The sequence below is a fragment of the Pholcus phalangioides genome, unplaced genomic scaffold, assembly GCF_987345545.1.
Source record: "Pholcus phalangioides strain wild (caught in Gottingen) unplaced genomic scaffold, Ppha-v1.0 ptg000022l_1, whole genome shotgun sequence".
Classification (NCBI taxonomy): Eukaryota; Metazoa; Arthropoda; class Arachnida; order Araneae; family Pholcidae; genus Pholcus; species Pholcus phalangioides.
In genome coordinates, this window is record NW_028301615.1 from 34,602,142 (window position 1) to 34,620,541 (window position 18,400).

The window sequence follows — 18,400 nt, forward strand, 5'->3', positions numbered from 1 at the left end:
GTTTAGAAAAAGTGTGTAGAGTTGTGTGTGTAGAAGAAGAAAGGATAGAGGGGAAAATTTTAAAGTCAAAATCGGGAAAAAACTTTGTCAAATAACGAAAGAGTTTTTCAATGTCACAATAAAACCTTCTTTGCACGATGCACACCACAGTCCATACGGAGACAAGTTCCTCTTCATTAACAAGCAAGTTCTTATACAATCTCTTATGAAGCCAAAGTCCATTTACAGATCACCACCTACAGCAGATCAAGATTCTTGTGGAACTATATGGGATAAAAAAATTATCTTCCGATATTAAAACAAGATAACAAAAAACCCATTTTTTCTAAGTTGGTAGGTAAGAAAAACCGCTCATCTCTTAGAGCGCAAAAAGACCTTTTTACTTCAATAATAAAGAAACAATTATGAATCAATAAGAATTCAGGAATAAAACCCGAAAAACAAGCACTATGACCATTATCATCATGGCATAATTTTATATTACAAGGGTACCAATAAAAGTTCTATTTAATATTTCAATAGTTTTATAACAATACTCACTAAATTATTAAGAAGCATAATATAATCCTCAAGCCATACTATTTACAAAATCCAATATTTACAAGGGATTTTCCTCAATTAATATTAACAAGAGATTTCTATCCCGATCCAGTATTTACAAGGGATTAAACCTCAACATCCACTATATACAGGGAATTATTTCCCCAGAATCAATATTTACACAGGATATAAACCCAAAAATCCACTATTTACAAGGGGTTTTATCCCAAAAATCCAATTATGTGACCAAGTCAACAGTTATTCAGTAATATATCTTTCATTTTAACTTTTTTCAATTTAGTATAAGACAATACTCCTTCAATTTTATCAGTTGCAAATTGCACCCTAGAGTTTATAACACACTTCTGCCATATCCAAAAAATCCAAAATTCACTCAGAGCAATTTTACAAACTGACCAAAATAAAGTTCCAAATAAACAGAGCCTATGATTTATAGTAAGGTGAGAAAATTTTTTACTAGAGTAAATCAGTAAACACATTTCAGTAATGATACTCACAAAAATACTAACTTCCATAATATCAGAAAAATAATTTACTGTATCAGAAAAATCACTAGTTTCCAAAACATCCCAATTACTCACAATAGAGCCCACAAAGTAGACCGGAGGGATGCTATATGCCTTACCTATACCCATTTCAGAGTCAGCTTCACCCTGAGTAAAATATGTGCAAGAGCAACAAGAAAATAGCTCAACCATTTGTATCATCTTTTGCAAGATTAACTCAAGAAGTTTTTCAGAACCAATTGCTAAGTATTTCACATGAATCTCCAAGAGTTCATTTAAGCATCTGGCTACTTTACAATTTTCTACTAAGTTCAGGGGATTTTTGGGGGCTTCGAGCCAGATTTTTCCAAGAAAGTCCAAAATTCTGGTAAAAACACCTTGTTTTAACCAGGGGAACTTTTGAGCCAAGGGGACACATACTTCTAACTCATAAAGGTCCCTATCAAATACCTGATTCCTGAAGGGGCAACTAAAAGCCATGATAATAATAATCACAGTACTTACCCAACAAACCAGGAACCACCAAGAGAACCCTATACACTATACGGCGACCGCTAGGAAATTCAGTAGAACACTATACGGCGACCGAAAGATGTTCGTAGTACTGCAGTTCTTTATGCGACGAAAACGCAAGAAGCCCTAAGCTTGTAGCGTAGAAACTCGTAGACTTACTGCCACAATAACATAACAGGAACTTATAGAAGCAATTACGATATCAAAAATCAATTAATTATGTTAATTATTAAATTAATTACGCAAAATCAGAGTTTTTGACGAACGCAGTGATGACGCATACAAAAAGCGCCGAAACCCCCCCCCCGCCCACCTCTTCCGCACATCACTCGGTATAAGCGCTTGAGTGACAAAAAGTAACCTGTCGTGTTGTTGCTTCCGAATTTGGAAGTTAGATGGCAGCACTTCCTGAATACATAAAAAGAAGGCATTCCTCAGAAACAAACTTCATATTAGGTACGCAACACATACACGGCCGATTCCGACATGCACCAGTTCGTTAGAAGTTCCTCAAAGGGGTGCGAAGTGCGCGATTTTATGGTTTGGTAGTATTAGTACAGTCGAATCCCGTTTTAACGAATACCGTTATAGCGAAAATTTCGTTTTAGCGATCACTTTTCTAATCTCCCAGATAAGTTTACGTAGGAAGAAAATCCTAAAATCTGGAATTCCTTTATAGCGAAATTTCGTTATAACGAAGTGATTTCTCCGGTTTATTGGAATTCATTATAACGGGATTCGACTGTCGTACTTAGTATCATTGTTGGTTGGTTGTCTTATAAGTTTCTGGATGGAGTCCGGTCGCTTTATAGAATGTTTAGCATCCATTCCTTCTCCGCATGTCTCCGCAACTTTAACGGTTTTTGGGGATTGATTTAAACCTTCTCATGTTGGCGGAGAACGGGCCGTGACCCGTTACAAACATAATGACTTCTCTGGGCCAGTTGCTGTTTACGGTCTTGATCCTAGGAATTACCTTGTGGATAGATCTGCCAGATGCCTCTGGGTCGTCCCACTTAGCTTGCCAGTCGAGGAGCATCTCTCTCCAGAGTCTCGATAGGGCCTTCGTGTCATTGGTGGAGGTTCCTTCTTTGGCAGCTTCTTTTGCACAGCGCCCCCACAGGCGCTCGTGAGCTTCAACCCAAGAGATCTTGACGTTAGGGTGCCTAAGGAGCAATTGCCGAATCTTTCGGGACGTCTGGTGCTTTGTAATCGAGTTCAGGATCTCCATTATTCTTGAGAGGCTGTCCGTCCTGAGAGGCTGGTGTGGGCCGGGACTTTCAGCCTTGTGACCTCCCCAGTTGATAGACAGAGTTCTTCGGGTGCAGCTTCACTCTCCAAATATTCTTGATGGTTTGATCCTGTGTGCGTATGTAGGATGCCCCCGTGGTCTCCTCCATCCTCGATCCGTTGGTATAAAATGTGTTCAGTTGGCCCTCTGTCTCCATGTCTCCACTTGTTCTAACTTGTTCTACTATCGCACTTGTTACTGCGGCGGGTTCTGAACCAGGAAGGGCCCGTTCAAAATTATGGTGTAAGGGAAGCCAAAATTGGTAGTAGCACCGGCGTGACCGAGGAAAAAAAAATTCTAGTTGCGGCCCTGCCTGTATGATAGAAAATAGATGTACGTATAACTTGACATTTATTTTAGGAAATTTTCTAAAAATCGGGTTCTGGCCGTCCCAAACTCTGCACTAAAAATGTGGTAAATGCGTGATCGTTTTTAATCTCTGATGCTGTGTTAATGCTCTTCAGAAGCGACACGCTCTATTTGCGGACTTGTTTCTCCATGTTTGTTTTCGATTTCGTCCTCCGCGTTCTTCTATCCACCACTTAAATACAGGTCCTTAACCTTTTTGTGTTCCACCGACCCCTTGCGCCAACTAAAATTGAGAATTACAGAATTATTTTCGGAGAAAGTATAAAAACGATTAATTCATTGTATTATAGCCCCTCCTCGAGAGGCAAATAATATGGGGGGGGGGGGGGAATTTGTCTGTCCCGCAAAATACGGGATGATCCGATGCACTTATACATTAAGTCGATTTTCCGACACATCGCCCAGTTTCCGCCGAAGATGTCTGCCCAGAGCCGCATTTATGGCTTTTGATGCCTAACGGGAGGAGGGAGGCAAAATTTGCCTCCCTCCTCCCGTTTTCTGTAGTCTAATTTCCTTTACTAATCTTTCCTTGGATTCGCTATCCTGTACTTGGTCTTCCCTCCACCCCCTGCAAATGCACCGATGTCTCTAAGTCACTCTTTTGTTTGCTCACGCATGTGCTTGCACACTGTTTTGGTCACTCACGTGTATGCACACTGTTTTGGTCACTCACATACTTGCACACTGTTTTGGTCACTCACATACTTGCACACTGTTTTGGTCACTCACATGCTTGCACACTGTTTTGGTCACTCACATACTTGCACACTGTTTTGGTCACTCACATACTTGCACACTGTTATGGTCATTCACATGCATGCCCTCCCCATCCCCAAGGGTGGGGCTGATGGGGATCTAGCCCCAGGATAATTACTGTCATTTTTTGTTATTTCATGCTATAAATTCACTATAGATGGGTCCGTGAAAAGTTTGGTTTGGGGGCCCGCTAAAGATTCCAGCCTAGGGGCCCTGCTCAAGAATGTGAAAGCCATACTCATGTGCCTGCACACTGTTATGGTCACTCACATACTTGCCCATTGTTTTGGTCACTCACATACTTACACACTGTTTTGGTCACTCGCATGCTTGCCCGCTGTTTTGGTCACTCATATACTTACACAGGCTCTAGGCCACTCTTTCGGTTGCTCCCTGACATAGTTCCTTGCTTTAGAGGTCACTCTTTTGATTATTTGCACGTTTACACATGCTCTGGATCACTCTTTTGGTCATTCACATGTTTGCTCATGCTCTAGATCAGTGGTTCTCAACGTTTTTTTGTCCATGGCCCCCTTTCAAGCATTTCTCATTCCTATGGCTCCCTCTTGCGAACATGAATAATTCCCCCCCCCCCCCCGCCCGTTTTTCCATTAGAAGATAGTTATTCAAAAATTGTCTGAAGTATATAAATATGTTTGAATTCAATTTGATTAATTTTTAATTTATGAAAATAACGAAAGAGCAAAATAAACGTAATAGAATACAGTAAAAAAAAATAGAAAAAATTATTTTCAATCAATGTAAATTCTGCGCTTGAAGATGACACAAAGTCATCAAGTTACTTGTACTGGATGGAATTTGTATTATTTCAAATTATAGTTTATTTTTGTGCAAATTATTGTGGTTTCGTTGAGAAAATGTCAATTGTAGCTTCCAAAATACGCATTCTTGTAGTGATAAAAATCGCCAAATGTGGTAGCAAGCAGTTTTATTAATTGTATTCTCTTCATGTGCGGATAAAAGTAGTAATGAGGGAGCACAAATTAATCACAATTGAAAAGTTCAACCTTTCGCATCGTTTTCAAAAATAATACATGTATCAAGGATATAGGTTCATGTTGTAGCCATACTATGAACTTAAAAAAATGAACTAAAATACGCGCGTGTGAAAATTTTTTAAATACACTCATTGCCATAAAAATTTGCGCACCAAGAAATAATTGTGGAATCGAAACGAAAGTTGGCCTGAAGGTACATGTCGGGCAGATATGCAAATGATTAGAAATGCAGCGTGATTGCGCATTGCGTAATGCCACTACAGGGCGTTGAACTTCGTTCTCCTTGGAGTATAAAACAGGTAAGCAGAGCTTGCTGGAGTGTATTTAATCGTTTGCAAAGAAAATGCTGAGGTAGACATGCCGTTACGCCGCCGTCGAAGACAATACAATTATACAAATTGTATCCCAAGACCATATGAGCAGTTGTCAGAGTTCGATAGAGGAAGAATCATCGGGATGATGGAAGCTGGGTGGTCAGCTCGGCGAGTAGCTCGTCAACTAGGCCGTTCTGATTTTAGTGTGAGGAGGTGTTGGGACCAGTGGACAGAAGAGACGTCATTTACACGGCAACCAGGTTCAGGACGCCCTCGACAGACCAGTCGTCGAGAAGACCGTCACATCATCCGAAACGCACGCGTAGAGCCAACTGCCTCATTGGCCGCTATCCAGACACAGCCAGCAGCTTCACTACGGGCCCCTGTGTCTTCCCGAACCATCGCAAGGTGCCTGGCTGAAGGACATCTGGTATCGCGGCGCCCATTACGTGTGCTGCCAATGACACCCACCCACCAACGCCTCCGTTTGGAGTGGTGTCGAGCACGACGGGATTGGACTGCAACGGAATGGAACCAGGTCGTCTTCAGCGACGAATCGAGATTCAACTTGAGCAGTGATGACAATCGTGTTCATGTGTGGAGGCCCCGTGGTGAACGCTTCAATCCTGCCTTCGCTTTACAGCGACACACCGCTCCCGTATGGGGTGCCATTGCTTACGATGCACGGTCACCCTAATATTGATCCATGGCACAATGACATCCCAGCGGTACGTCCATAACATCCTTCAGCCACATGTGTTGCCACTCATGGCAGAGCTCCCAGGAGCCATTTTTCAACAAGACAATTCTAGGCCACACACAGCAAGGATGTCACAAGACTGCCTCCGCCACATTACCACCATTCCCTGGCCTGCTCTATCCCCAGATTTGTTACCAATCGAACATATCTGGGATCATTTGGGACGGCAAGTTGGACACCCCACCCTACGAGGTTGGTCGAACTAGAGGCGCATTTACAGTAACTGTGGAACGAGATGTTTCGGGACATCATACGGAACTTGTATGTCTCGATGCCCGCTCGCATCGCATCGTGCATTCGCGCTAGAGGGGGTCCAACAGAGTACTAAAACTTCTGTTCATCTGTACTTTTTTCTGCAATAAATGATCCTTTTTCTTGGATTTTCTAATCACTTACTTATATCAACGTAGTACTTACTTGTGTAAAATTTCGTTTCATTTTGACGACTTCTTCTGGGTGCGCAAATTTTTATGGCAATGAGTGTATTTGTTTGAAACATTCATTCCAGAGAAATCATGTGCGCAGTCACAGGGCCGGATTAACCATTAAGCAAAATAAGCACATGCTTAGGGCATCAGTACTAAAGGGGCACCACCAAAAAGATATCATATGGTATTTTTTTTTTAATGTGCAGTTCTTTTTCGACATCGATCATACGATAGAAGGAGCTAAAATTTTAAGAACACTTGATTGTAATAGTTGAAGATCATTATCACAAGGATGGCACAAAAGATGAGAAACTAGACCACATTATTTTGCTGAGTTTTTTTTTATTAGCTTTTCACAATTTTCATAAAGTACGCCCAGGGCTGTCTTAATATTATCACACGCCCCCCCCCCCCCATACAAAGCGATCTTTCTGAGAGAGGCACTACAACCTAGCTAAAAATTCCTACGTACCTATTTGCATATTTAATCTGGAAAATCGGAACCAGATCTAATTGTCACTTGACATCCCGACTGAGTTATCCGGGCAGAATTTACTGCTACTTCACCAAACACCAACTCTGGCCGTATCGCAATTTACAGCCATTAGTGAGATGGGTTGGAAGTGAAGGCGCTGTCTATCGGTGGTCGCCTCGATTTCGTTAGGGAAAATATCTTATCTACATCCTCCCTTTTGGGTTCGAACCCGGGACCCTGACAACAACCTTCACGATGGTAGACGAGCATCTTACCACCAGGCCACTCGGGCACGCCACTTGACACCCCGGTGCCAGAAGTGCCCAGATGGGCCCATGCAGTAAACCAAGTTCTATAAGGACATGATTTTTGTGGGTCATTAGTAGATCAACTGTGCAGTTTGATCCATAGAAGTAAAACAAATGCTACCTGGTGTAAATTACAAACTTGAGAATGTATCTAAAAAGAAAAAATACCCAATATATATAACGGTGATTTTTGTCAGAAATAAGATACCTACTGGCAGGACCGCAAGTGAATACTTGGTTAGCAGGGGCAACCACTCATTTAAGCAACCCCGTAATGCTGAAGGATAGGTTGAATGGTTAAATTTACGTCCCTTTTTGTAATGCGCCCGGGGCACCAAACTCGCCTGCTCTTCCCCCCCCCCCTCCACTAGTTGCGGTCCTGCCTATTGGTAATATTATGGCCATTCTAAGATTCAATGGTTTCTCCTTGGAGTGTTGGTACAGCCTTTATTCATCAACCGTTTGTCGTAGTGGTATGGTTCTAATTTTAAAAAATTCTCAAAATGTGACCAGAAATTACCCTGTACGAGTTTTGAGAATGAAAATACAGTGTACACAAAATAAAAAAATGAAGATTTTTATACGATATCCACACCCCCTCCCCCCTGTCCTCTAACTTCCAATAAGACAGTTGTTGCTCTTTCTATTCTGAGCCCAACAAACAAATTACATGTTTTTAACTGCATTATTCCCTGAGATATATAAATTCAAAAACGGGAGACAGGTCCGGGCTTAGGAGAATTTTGCGGCCCGATGCAAAAAAAAGTTTTTGGGGCTCCCTCTAAAAAAATTTTTATGTAGTTGCTCCCCGACTTGGAAACTTTTCGAGTTACGGACGTAAATCTTGAAGGGGAAATTTTTTTTCACAAAGAACGCATTCTATCACACTCATTTTTTTTTTCATTATTTCAGGAACGCGTTGATAGTCATTGGATCATAATCAAACACGATCCATTGAGAGGGAATGACATTTAAATTAATTTTGCAAAATTCATAGATTATTAATAATAATTAGCGCGTGGTCCACCTGCTGACACTTCATCGTGGCTCGAACCATATTGAACAGACATAAAGTTTTGTCATACTTTTAAAGCGCTTCATCATCTCTTTATCAAATATACGTTGCAATTCGATAACTTTGATCATTTTTCGAATTTGTGATTGCTGTGTTTGTTTAATTAATGTAAATTAATAGAAGTAAAGGAATCAATTAATGGAATTCCGTGATCCCCACAACAGTAGGGCTGACAGGCAAGATCGTCGTAATAGCATCACAGGCCCCCGAGCCAAGGGATTTTTTGGAGGCCCTACCTGAAAAATTCAACTACGTCTCGTTTTTCTGAGGCACCTCTTCTCTTGAGACCCTTCGGGCACGGCCCGGGGTGGGGGAAGCATGCGTTAAGACCGCACTGCCCAAAGTTCGCACCAGGCGTCCTCCTTTTTCAGTTTTGAATCTGGTAGCCCTATCTGAAGACCACATAATCCGTGTTTTCACTTATTTGTTCGATCATCCATATTGTCCGAATGTTTTTGTGGAAAGAAATAGTTATTTTTTCTACATAAAATCGATTATTGCAAATTTACAATTTTTGTTACCGAAATTTTCGTCTCATAAAAAAATTTTATGCCAAAAAATGACAAAGAACTCTCTGTTTCATCATCGCATGAGTTGCCTGAAATTTCGAGATTAAATGACAGCACCAACAGTATATAAATCAAGCCTCTGGAGAGAGTATGACGTCAGCGGTCTCCGCCTTGGCAGTGCTGAGAACTGTCTCCCCCAATATCTTGTCACGTGACTCGGTGAAAACAAACATGATCCCCGTTATTTTCTTATGGCATAAATAGGAGTTTAAAACAATAAATGAAAAAATAATTTCAGCATGGACGAGATAATTTCAGCATTAATGAAATTTATAATTTCAGCATTAAAGAAAGATAATTTCAGCATTAATGGAAGAAAATATTCTAGAATTAATGTAAGAGATAATTACAGCATTGATAAAAGGGATAATTCCAAAATTAGTGAAAGAATTAATGAAAAAGAGATAATTCCAAAATTAATGAAAAAGAGATAATTCCAAAATTAATGAAAAAGAGATAATTCCAAAATTAATGAAAAAGAGATAATTCCAAAATTAATGAAAGAGACAATTCCAGAATTAATGATACAATTTCAGAATCAATGACAGAAAAAATTCCAGCATTAATTAAAGAAATAATTTCAACATTAATGAAAAAAATAATTTCAACATTAATGAAAAAAATAATTTCAACATTAATGAAAAAAATAATTTCAACATTAATGAAAGAAACAAATCCAGAATTGATGAAAGCAATTATTTCAGAAGTAATGAAAGAAATAATAATTAATTAAGGAAATAATTCCAGAATTAATGAATGAAAATCCAGAATTAATGAATGAAAATCCAGAATTAATGAAGGAAAATTCAAGAATTGATGAAGGAAAATTCAAGAATTGATGAAAGAAATTATTGCACATTAATGAATGAAATGATTCCAGTATTAATGAAATAAATAATTTAATCTTTTTTCACCTTTAGATGAGTTCCCAATCCTTTTTTTTAATCTTTAAAACGCAATATTTAGAGACCGAACTGTACATTTCTTTGGAAAAATTGCCAGGCGGGAAGTTTGTTTTGACCGAGTCACGTAATTTCCTTGCATTTGATGTCGCTGCAGTCGCGATGGCTGGATGCTTCCGACCAGTAATGTCGTCTGCTTATATCCAGGCTACTTGTTTTGGGCGTCTCCTTGTGTCCTGAAAAAATTACTGAACTGGCAGTTCGAACTTCCAGTTCTGTTTGTGAGCTTAGCTTGTAGGGAACCGACTTCTTCTCTGTCGTCTGCTCATTAAGAGGGTCTTAGTTTTGGACGCCTCCTTATGCTCAAATAAAATAACCGAACTTTCAGTTCAAATTTCCAGTTCAGTTTACGAGCTTCGTTTGTAAGGAACTGAGCGGAATAAAGAATATAGTTTTTTTACTTTAAACTTCATCATCACCACATGAGTCGCTTTCAAATTTGACATTAGATGGCAGCACATTACTATAAAGTGGAGAGTAGAAAAATTCGCTTTTTACGATCTTACCTGTCGTCTGCTTGTGTGTAGGTCCTTTATTTTGGATGTCTCTTTGGGTCTTGAAAAAATTACTGAACTGGAAGTTTGATCTTTCTGGTCAGTTTATAAACTTTGTTCATGAGGAGCAAAACTGAATGAAGAATTTAGTTTTTTATACCTGCGCTTCGTCATCACCACATAAGGCACTTCTCATTTTGAAAGTAGGTAGCAGCACCAACAATATTTTTAAAATTGAATTTCTTAAAGTATTCTAGAGTATTAAATTAATTTTAATTCCCTTGCAAATTCTACAAGGCAAAAAAAAACTGCTTTGGCGGACGGCGTAACATTTCGAGTCACCGGTATATACGGGTTTTGTCATTGCGTAACCCAGTGACAAAACTGTTCATGTGAACATAATAATGATTCATTATCAGGATTTCAAGCCCATCGGAAAATATAAATAAGGGGCCATTCAAGTATTACATAAGCAGATTTTCAGCCATTTTTGACCCCCCCCCCTTATCAGCAAAAGTCAGCAAAACACTGAACCCCCCCCCCCTTCCCCCGTCAGCAAAATTTCGTCAGCAGGTTAGAATATTTCATATCTTCAAAAAGGGGTGGTTGATGACGTAAGCCACCTTCAACCCCCCCCCCCCCCCCGTCATCAAAAGTCAGCAAATCCGAAACCCCCTTTAATCAGTTTGTTGACTTCAATTTCGATACGGTGAAAATCTGATATTACGTTGAATGACAAGCAGCCTTCAGGTGGCTTTTTGGTTCATAATGTGGCCGCTCTCTCGCAGGCGAACGAAGCAACGTGCGATTTGGCTTAAACACAACACAATATTTCTCATAATAGTCTGTACTATATTTAATATGCAAGGCGCATAGGTAACGGGGCATATGGCATTTTACTGGCGAACCATTGGTCCTAGAGGCATACTTCCAGTCGGAAAAAGTACCCCGAATGACGTGTCGAACTCAGATATTGTATTCATGTTCGGAGGGGTTTTATAGCTATTAAAATAGAAAAATTAATTTTTTATATAGTCCCCGCGTGCCCGAAAACCCAGTTGAAAAGCTGTTTCCGTGTCTCTCCTGATGACAACAAAAAAAAATTCCACACGTTTCCAAGTGCAATATTCAGAGATATGAAAATCTGGGGAAAAAAACCATCTCTAAATGTGGAAAAACAGTTTTACCCGCACTTAACGCTGTTTTTTTCCACTTGGAAAAGTGCAATTTTTATTGTTGGCATCAGGAGAGACGGGGGGAACAACTTTCTTACTGGGTTTTAGGGCACACGGGGACTGTATGAGGAGTTAATATTTGAATTTTAATAAATATGCAATCTCTTACAACATGAATGCATATAAAACATATATATATATATGAAACATATTTGATTCATGTTGCCAGGGGTTACATAGTTATTAAAATAAAAATGTTACCTTTTTATGCGGACACCCTGTGCCGCATAAAAAATTAAAATGGCGCAAAATGGCGACTTGACGGCAGCAAAAAATTGCTCGATGAGTATAAGAAACAAGCCTGCCGTTCGGAATCGGCAATAAATAGCAGGTGTCGATCTAATTAGCCCTCGTGTGCAGAAAATGACCGTGGTGCGACAAAAATGATCAATGATCAGACCACTCAGTGCCGGTTGAAGATAGCTTTGTGCTAAACTATAAGTCCGTTTCAGGTTAACTTTGCAGTGAAGAGGAAGCTACGAGGGAACCGCATCACTCGTTGCTATGACAACGAAAGCCTCTTAACCTATGTATCGATGCGCGGCCTCGGTAAGGTATGGCTGATTCTCGCCAATCTCGCAGAAAAAAAATATTTTTTACGTATAACGTAATGCTTGTAGAAAAAATTGCAGTCAGTTAGTAACAAAAAATTAGCTAATGAAAAAAAAAAAAAATCACTGTCGATACTTTCAGAAATCAAAGTGCGGTTTTTGAAATCATTTTTTTTTAATTGAAAAGTATCTTAGTAACTTCTATTAACCCGGTTTTCACGTTTGAATCTGGGAATAGCCCCAAATAATAATAATAAAAATGATAAGGAAAAATTTAGAATTCTTTTACTCACTTTCACTTTTCTTGGCGAAATTTCCGTCGCTCACCCACCCAAACGCACGGTATACGTCGATGCCACTTGTTATCACTACAGTTTTAGTCATTTTTTACGGATACCCATTCTATGGAATCCTCACTTGAAGTTGTAGAACTATCGGATTCTCTATTACTTATTAATTGTTGTTGCTCCAACATGTGTTCCATCAGGCCATCTGCAATCCAAAATTCCTCTTCCTTTCAATAACGTGCTTTATGCATTATTGCCAAAAAGAACGGAGAACGTTTTAGCGTGTCTATCTCTGGTGAAAAGAAAGATACAACTGTCACAGAAGGAAAAAATACACTGCAAGCCTAAACCATTGTGGGTATCTCTCTCTCTCTCTCTTGCTTATTTATATTTATCTGGAGAGACAGCCTCTGTGTGTGCTGTGGGGGAGAAGTTGGTGTGGACGCAAAAGAGACATTACTTATGTCAACACCCTCCGCTATCGGCTATTGGAATTCAGAAACCACCCCTATCCTACGAACACGGCAAGAAATAGATAATTAAAAAAAAGTAGGGGGGGGGGGCGCCGTAATAAAGAGGGGAACCGTAACCTACACCCATAAAGAGAGCCTCTCACAACGGTATCGGCGCTGTCGTGAAAGAGGGACACTTCCTGTAATCTATGAGTGAATATCTGAATTCGTTGGAGGCTATTTTCGGGAGAAAAAAAAAACTGATTGAATATTCGTCGCAGGCCTATAACTACATTCAAAACTGAATGGAAAATTCAACAAAATGACGATATAATATATATATATAATTGTGCAACCAAAAAAAAAGCACGACAGTGATATTGGCGGGGAAAATTTCTTGGAAATCGCGCCAAAATGTTCTTGAGCTCGCCATGGATTTTTAATAACGGTAGCCAATATTTTTTTCTAATTTAAAAATTTTAAACGAATATACATTGGTTCAAAACGGTATTTTTTCAGTATCTTTTTCGAAATCATAAAAAAATTTGAAATATTCTATATAAATGATCATCAGAAACCTCCGATGTATGGGAACTATATTTTGCGGCGAAGGAATACACTCTCTACCTTTCTCTTCACTGCAAAGTTAACCTGAAACAAACTATAGATGGCTATCGTCTGTAATTGCTTGAAAACGATATGGTTTTTTTTTGCAAGCTTTCATTTTTCACCCATCTACTTCTTGGATTACATTTACTACCATCACTCAAAAGAATGTCAATGAATGGTCAACAAATCTTTGTCTGTTTTCCTTATGGCAGCCCTCTTTGAATGAAAAGTCTGAACACACACAATTTTGTCTTTACAGTTATTCCATTTTGCTTAAACCTCTTCTATAGTTTGTGTCAGGGCCTACTGTCACCCCCAAGTCGTAAACCCACCGAAATTACACGCAACACTTTTCTTATTTCCTTCCTCATGTTAATGTTGCTTGAATAGCGGAAAAATTCCGACAAATATATTCTATAAATTTTGTTTGAAATTGAATTTTTTTAGTCAGAATGAGTAAAAAAAACTTCTCTTTTCGTGGCCCCCGTATCAGTAGCCGTGGCTCCCCTTCTGCCAGATTTTTCATCCGTGGCCCCCCCTGGAATATCCTAGGGCCCCCTGAGGTGGCCCCCGGTTGAGAACCACTCCTCTAGATCACTCTTTTGGTCATTCACAAGCTTGCGCATGCTCTACGTCACTCTTTTGCTCACTCACTGACTTAGTCCCTTACTATCTCGGCAGAGGCAGATTTATTTCGGGTTATACAAAACTTTCGCCACCCTTCTCCTATTCTAATAATTTTCTTTGCTCACTCAATCCTCAAATTTGCCGCCCCTCCTCTCTGAACTTGCCGGCCTGGGCTATAGCCCGTTAACCTGTAGATACGTCACTGTGTCTACCCCCCCCCCCCCACTCCATTCACAGCTATAGATATCTGCCGTGGCTTCATTCACATCTGAATATGCCTGCCTTTACTCAGGCGTGGATATCCAGAGGAGGGGGGGGGGGGCGATGAGAACGACCAACCCTCCCAAGAGCCCAATATCATTGGAAAATTTGTCTGCCCCGCCAAAATTCGGGACGGTCAAACGAACTTAATAATGGAATTCGCACCTTCCCATCACATCGTCCTGGATCCGCATTCGTGTCCCGATTTAGTCCAATTAAAATCTGGTCACCACGATGCATATTAATTTAAAAACTCGGGTGGAAAGACAAAAACATAAAGGTTGTCCCTATCAAATGTTATGAAAACGGGACTTGAAAAATGATTCATTAAAAATCCGTATTCATTATAATCCGTATCTATCCCAAATCTCGTTTCAAGTTAATCTTTTGAAATTCTTTGCACAACTTTGAACAAAAATTTTTAAATTTTTAAAAGAACCGATCAAGGTTTACGGGTAAGTCATAAGCCTATTATATTTAAGCCTCCATTTTGTTCCTTGTTCTTTGTCTGATTGATTTGGGTAATTATTCATTATTATTCATTAACAAGGGTAATTTTGAAATCGCGCTTCGAATTCAGCCACTCCCCCGACTTACGAACGGGTTCCATTCCGAGCATCGTTCGTGAATTTAAAAATTGCACCAATTCACCGATTTCAAGTTTTTCTTCCTCACCGATATCTGTCTATCCCTTGGCTTCAGGTTGAGACCCATCGGAAAAATGTTTCATAACCTTCTTCTTTTTCCCTCATCGCCCCATAGAAAAAAAAAAAAAAGTTGGGACGACCAAAATTACAGGAATATCCCGTAAAATACGGGTCATATGTTCAAGTTTCTACCCCGCCAACGTCAAACAAAATACCGCATATCAGGCCCGCGGGCTGGAAAGGTTGTGCATCCCTGGTGTTTACAGGGCCGCAACTGGACACTTGGTCAGGCCCCCCCCCAAGTGACCCCCTTCCAGTTGCGTCCCTGCTGGAGTATATGGTAGCGTACTTGTGTGTGTGTGTCCGGTTTGCAAGAAGACCTGTGTTCGATCATCACCTCCTAGAGATAGAAGGCCTCCGCAGTCTGCTTGTGACGTCAGCAAGTAGTCCATTTTCCCCTCAGAATATTCAGGGAAAAAAATTCCCTTCGCACACATTTTTCCATTTGGAATCATGGTGCTATTGTAAATTGGCATCCACTTCTATAAAATTTCGTCACAATGAGCAAAACACCAAATATACATTCAGATACAAATACGGAGGCCACAACAGGCCTTGGCAGCTAGGCGAAGAGAAATTAGAAAAACATTCCAAACTTCAAAAGCAATTTGTGTGTTCAAAAAGACAGTGTGGTGAAAACATAGTAAACCATTTTCGTCCCTAGAAATAATAAATATAAATAATTAACTATTGATCAGGAAGTGTGCAGTTGGAACCGATAGCTCAAATAATGATCATAAATTCAATTTAATTCGCAGTGTTTTTACCTAGTCGGAGCCGCACAGAATGACCTCGCGGGTTCAGCTCCTGGCCACCCTTGCCATATACACTCATGTCCATAAATTAAGGATAATGCCAGCTCCGGCAAATAAAGGTTCAGAAACAAAACAAACGTTACTTATTCATAAAGCCCATTTATTAAACAAAAGATAAAGAACAAAAACGATGGTGTATGTATGATACCATTCATAAAAACTACGATTTTTGCTCCCTGGAGCAATTGTAAAAAATATCTCCTTTACAAAAACTTACTATTACATGGTTGGTATGATGGTTAATACATTGTATGTCTGTATGTCTCCCATGCGATGAAATACAGTCCGTACAACGCCTAGGCATGCTGAGTATCAAATTATCGATCTGATCTTGGGGAAGATCACTCCACTCAGCAAGCAATGCTCTCCGAAGTTCAATCGGCCAGTACCTGCCAGTATCATCGTTGTGAAGAAAAATTATCGGACTCAGAATTGGCGATTTCTATGCCCCACATCCAATCACTATGTGGTATTTGTGAGTCAATCGGGAAGATTCCACTCCAAAATAAGAAGAAACGAAATAGGATGCTGTGTTTCAAAATGTGGCAAATTGGCTAGGTAGTCTGGATGACGTTTATGGCAACCTGTGCGGAGGCCTTCTATCTCTAGGAGGTGCTGGCCATACCCGGGTGAGCTCGTGCAACACCTCCTAGAGATAGGTTGTCTCTGCAGCGTTTGCCGTAAACGTCATCAGGCTGCCTAGCAAGTTTGCCACATTTTGAAACACAGCATCCTGTTTAGTTTCTTTTTTTTCTGGCGTAGAATTTTCCTGATTGGCTGACAAATACCGCATAGTGATTGGATATGGGGCATAGAAATCGCCGATTCTGAGCCCGATCATTTCTTTTCCTCACAACGATGATACTTGCACGAGCAGGGAATTTTTCCCCCGAATATTCCGAGGGGAAAATGGACTACTTGCTGACATCACAAGCAGACTGCAGAGGCCTATCTCTAGGAGGTGCTGGCTCGTGTGTTATGGCTACACTGGAATGTCATGACGCTGCATTTACAATTATACTCCGAATCAAACACATAACAAAACTACTCGAAATTTCTTATTCAAGAATGAATCAATTTAATTAATTTGACACACATAAATTAATTTACATAATATGAGTAATACTGAACGTAATATACAGGTGCTGGTTCGATTCCCGGTGGAGATCAGATGATTTTTCTTTCACTCCTCAGCCTAATATCCAGTTTTATTTCCTTGATTAATTGGGGGTGGTGGGGCCTGGGGGGGGGGGGGGGGGGGAGACCCTATCTCACTCTCTCAACTCTGTCTCTGTTCTTACAGCAGGAAACAAATTCTTCTGGATGAATCTGGTTGACTGAGAGGAAGAGTCCTTGCGGCCATGATCAACGTGGAGCTCGCGGTCGCCGTACTGCTGCTGTGTACTTCCGTCGTTTCCCGGTGCCACCTGATAACAAGGGCTCCTCAGACGGAGGCCACCGACCGCCAACGACAGGGAAGCCGCTTCGTGGACGCCGTCAACGAATTCGCCGTCGAGGTCTACAGGAAGCTAGCGACCGATGACATGAACGTCTTCTTCTGTCCAGTGTGCCTTTACTCGTCGCTGGCGCTACTCGAGGAGGTGTCCGGCGGCAAGACCAAAGCCGAACTCAACGTGACGCTGTCCATGAAAGCGAACAGGCTCAGCTCGGACGAAGTGAGGTCGCGACTGAGCGACTTGAACAGGAGGTGAGTGGGTCCGATGGCTCAAGTGATTCGATATCAACCTATCATTTGCTGGTTAATTCCCAATATACGGTATAGCTTTTTTGGCGCCAAGTTTTGCTCCACTACAAAACGGTGATATGTCGCCAACATCAGCCTCTCTGTCACGTTTAAACGCTATTGGGAAGTATTCCTATTTTTCCGCCACAGTGGCGCGGTGGTAAGATGTTCGTCTTCACACATGAAGGCGCCACAGTGGTGGTCGGCTGAAATTGGTTTTCTGCAGTTTTCCAACTTTGAGGCGTGAATGCAATTCCCAGTCTCACATTTGAAAAAGCCTGCTCGCAAAAACAGCAGGCAGACCCTACAACATGCTAATTACAGTACATGAAAATTAAAGCATTTGCCATATTCTGTTCAAAATATGGAAGCCGCAAGAAAATGGAACAGGCGCAAACCTCTGAAAATATACATACGTCAGGGCCACATATACATCAGAACACATTCCAGCATGTAACGGTTCGTTAAAAATTCCGCAGAGGAAATATGCGTACGAAGTGCGTGTACGGTTAAGTAGTAGTATATTTCCGCCGATAAACCTAGCAAATAGAGCCAAATCAGGTCTGGTGATAAAAAAAAATAGTCGCCAAGCAGTGATATACCGTAAGTTGGGAATTTACTCATTAGCTACTGTACTTAATTCGATATAATATCGGAGAGAAATCAACTTCTTTCACGTGCAGTTGAGCTCTGTTATAACGACCTCGGTTGT

The 18,400-nt window shown here is 40.5% G+C and overlaps 1 protein-coding gene across 3 annotated transcripts in view; it reads left to right on the forward strand.

Annotated features, from left to right (window-relative positions):
• Nucleotides 1–18,400, forward strand: part of LOC149070246 (serpin B8-like) — a 37,077-nt gene that overhangs the window by 9,160 nt on the left and 9,517 nt on the right. For 2 of the 3 annotated variants that reach the window (XM_089250138.1, XM_089250136.1), the window contains exon 2: nucleotides 17,248–17,652. In XM_089250138.1, the coding sequence (XP_089106264.1) occupies nucleotides 17,306–17,652 (347 nt within the window). In that variant the 5' untranslated portion in view covers nucleotides 17,248–17,305. The remainder of the gene's footprint in view (nucleotides 1–17,247; nucleotides 17,653–18,400) is intronic. The other variant, XM_089250139.1, reaches the window with a different exon arrangement.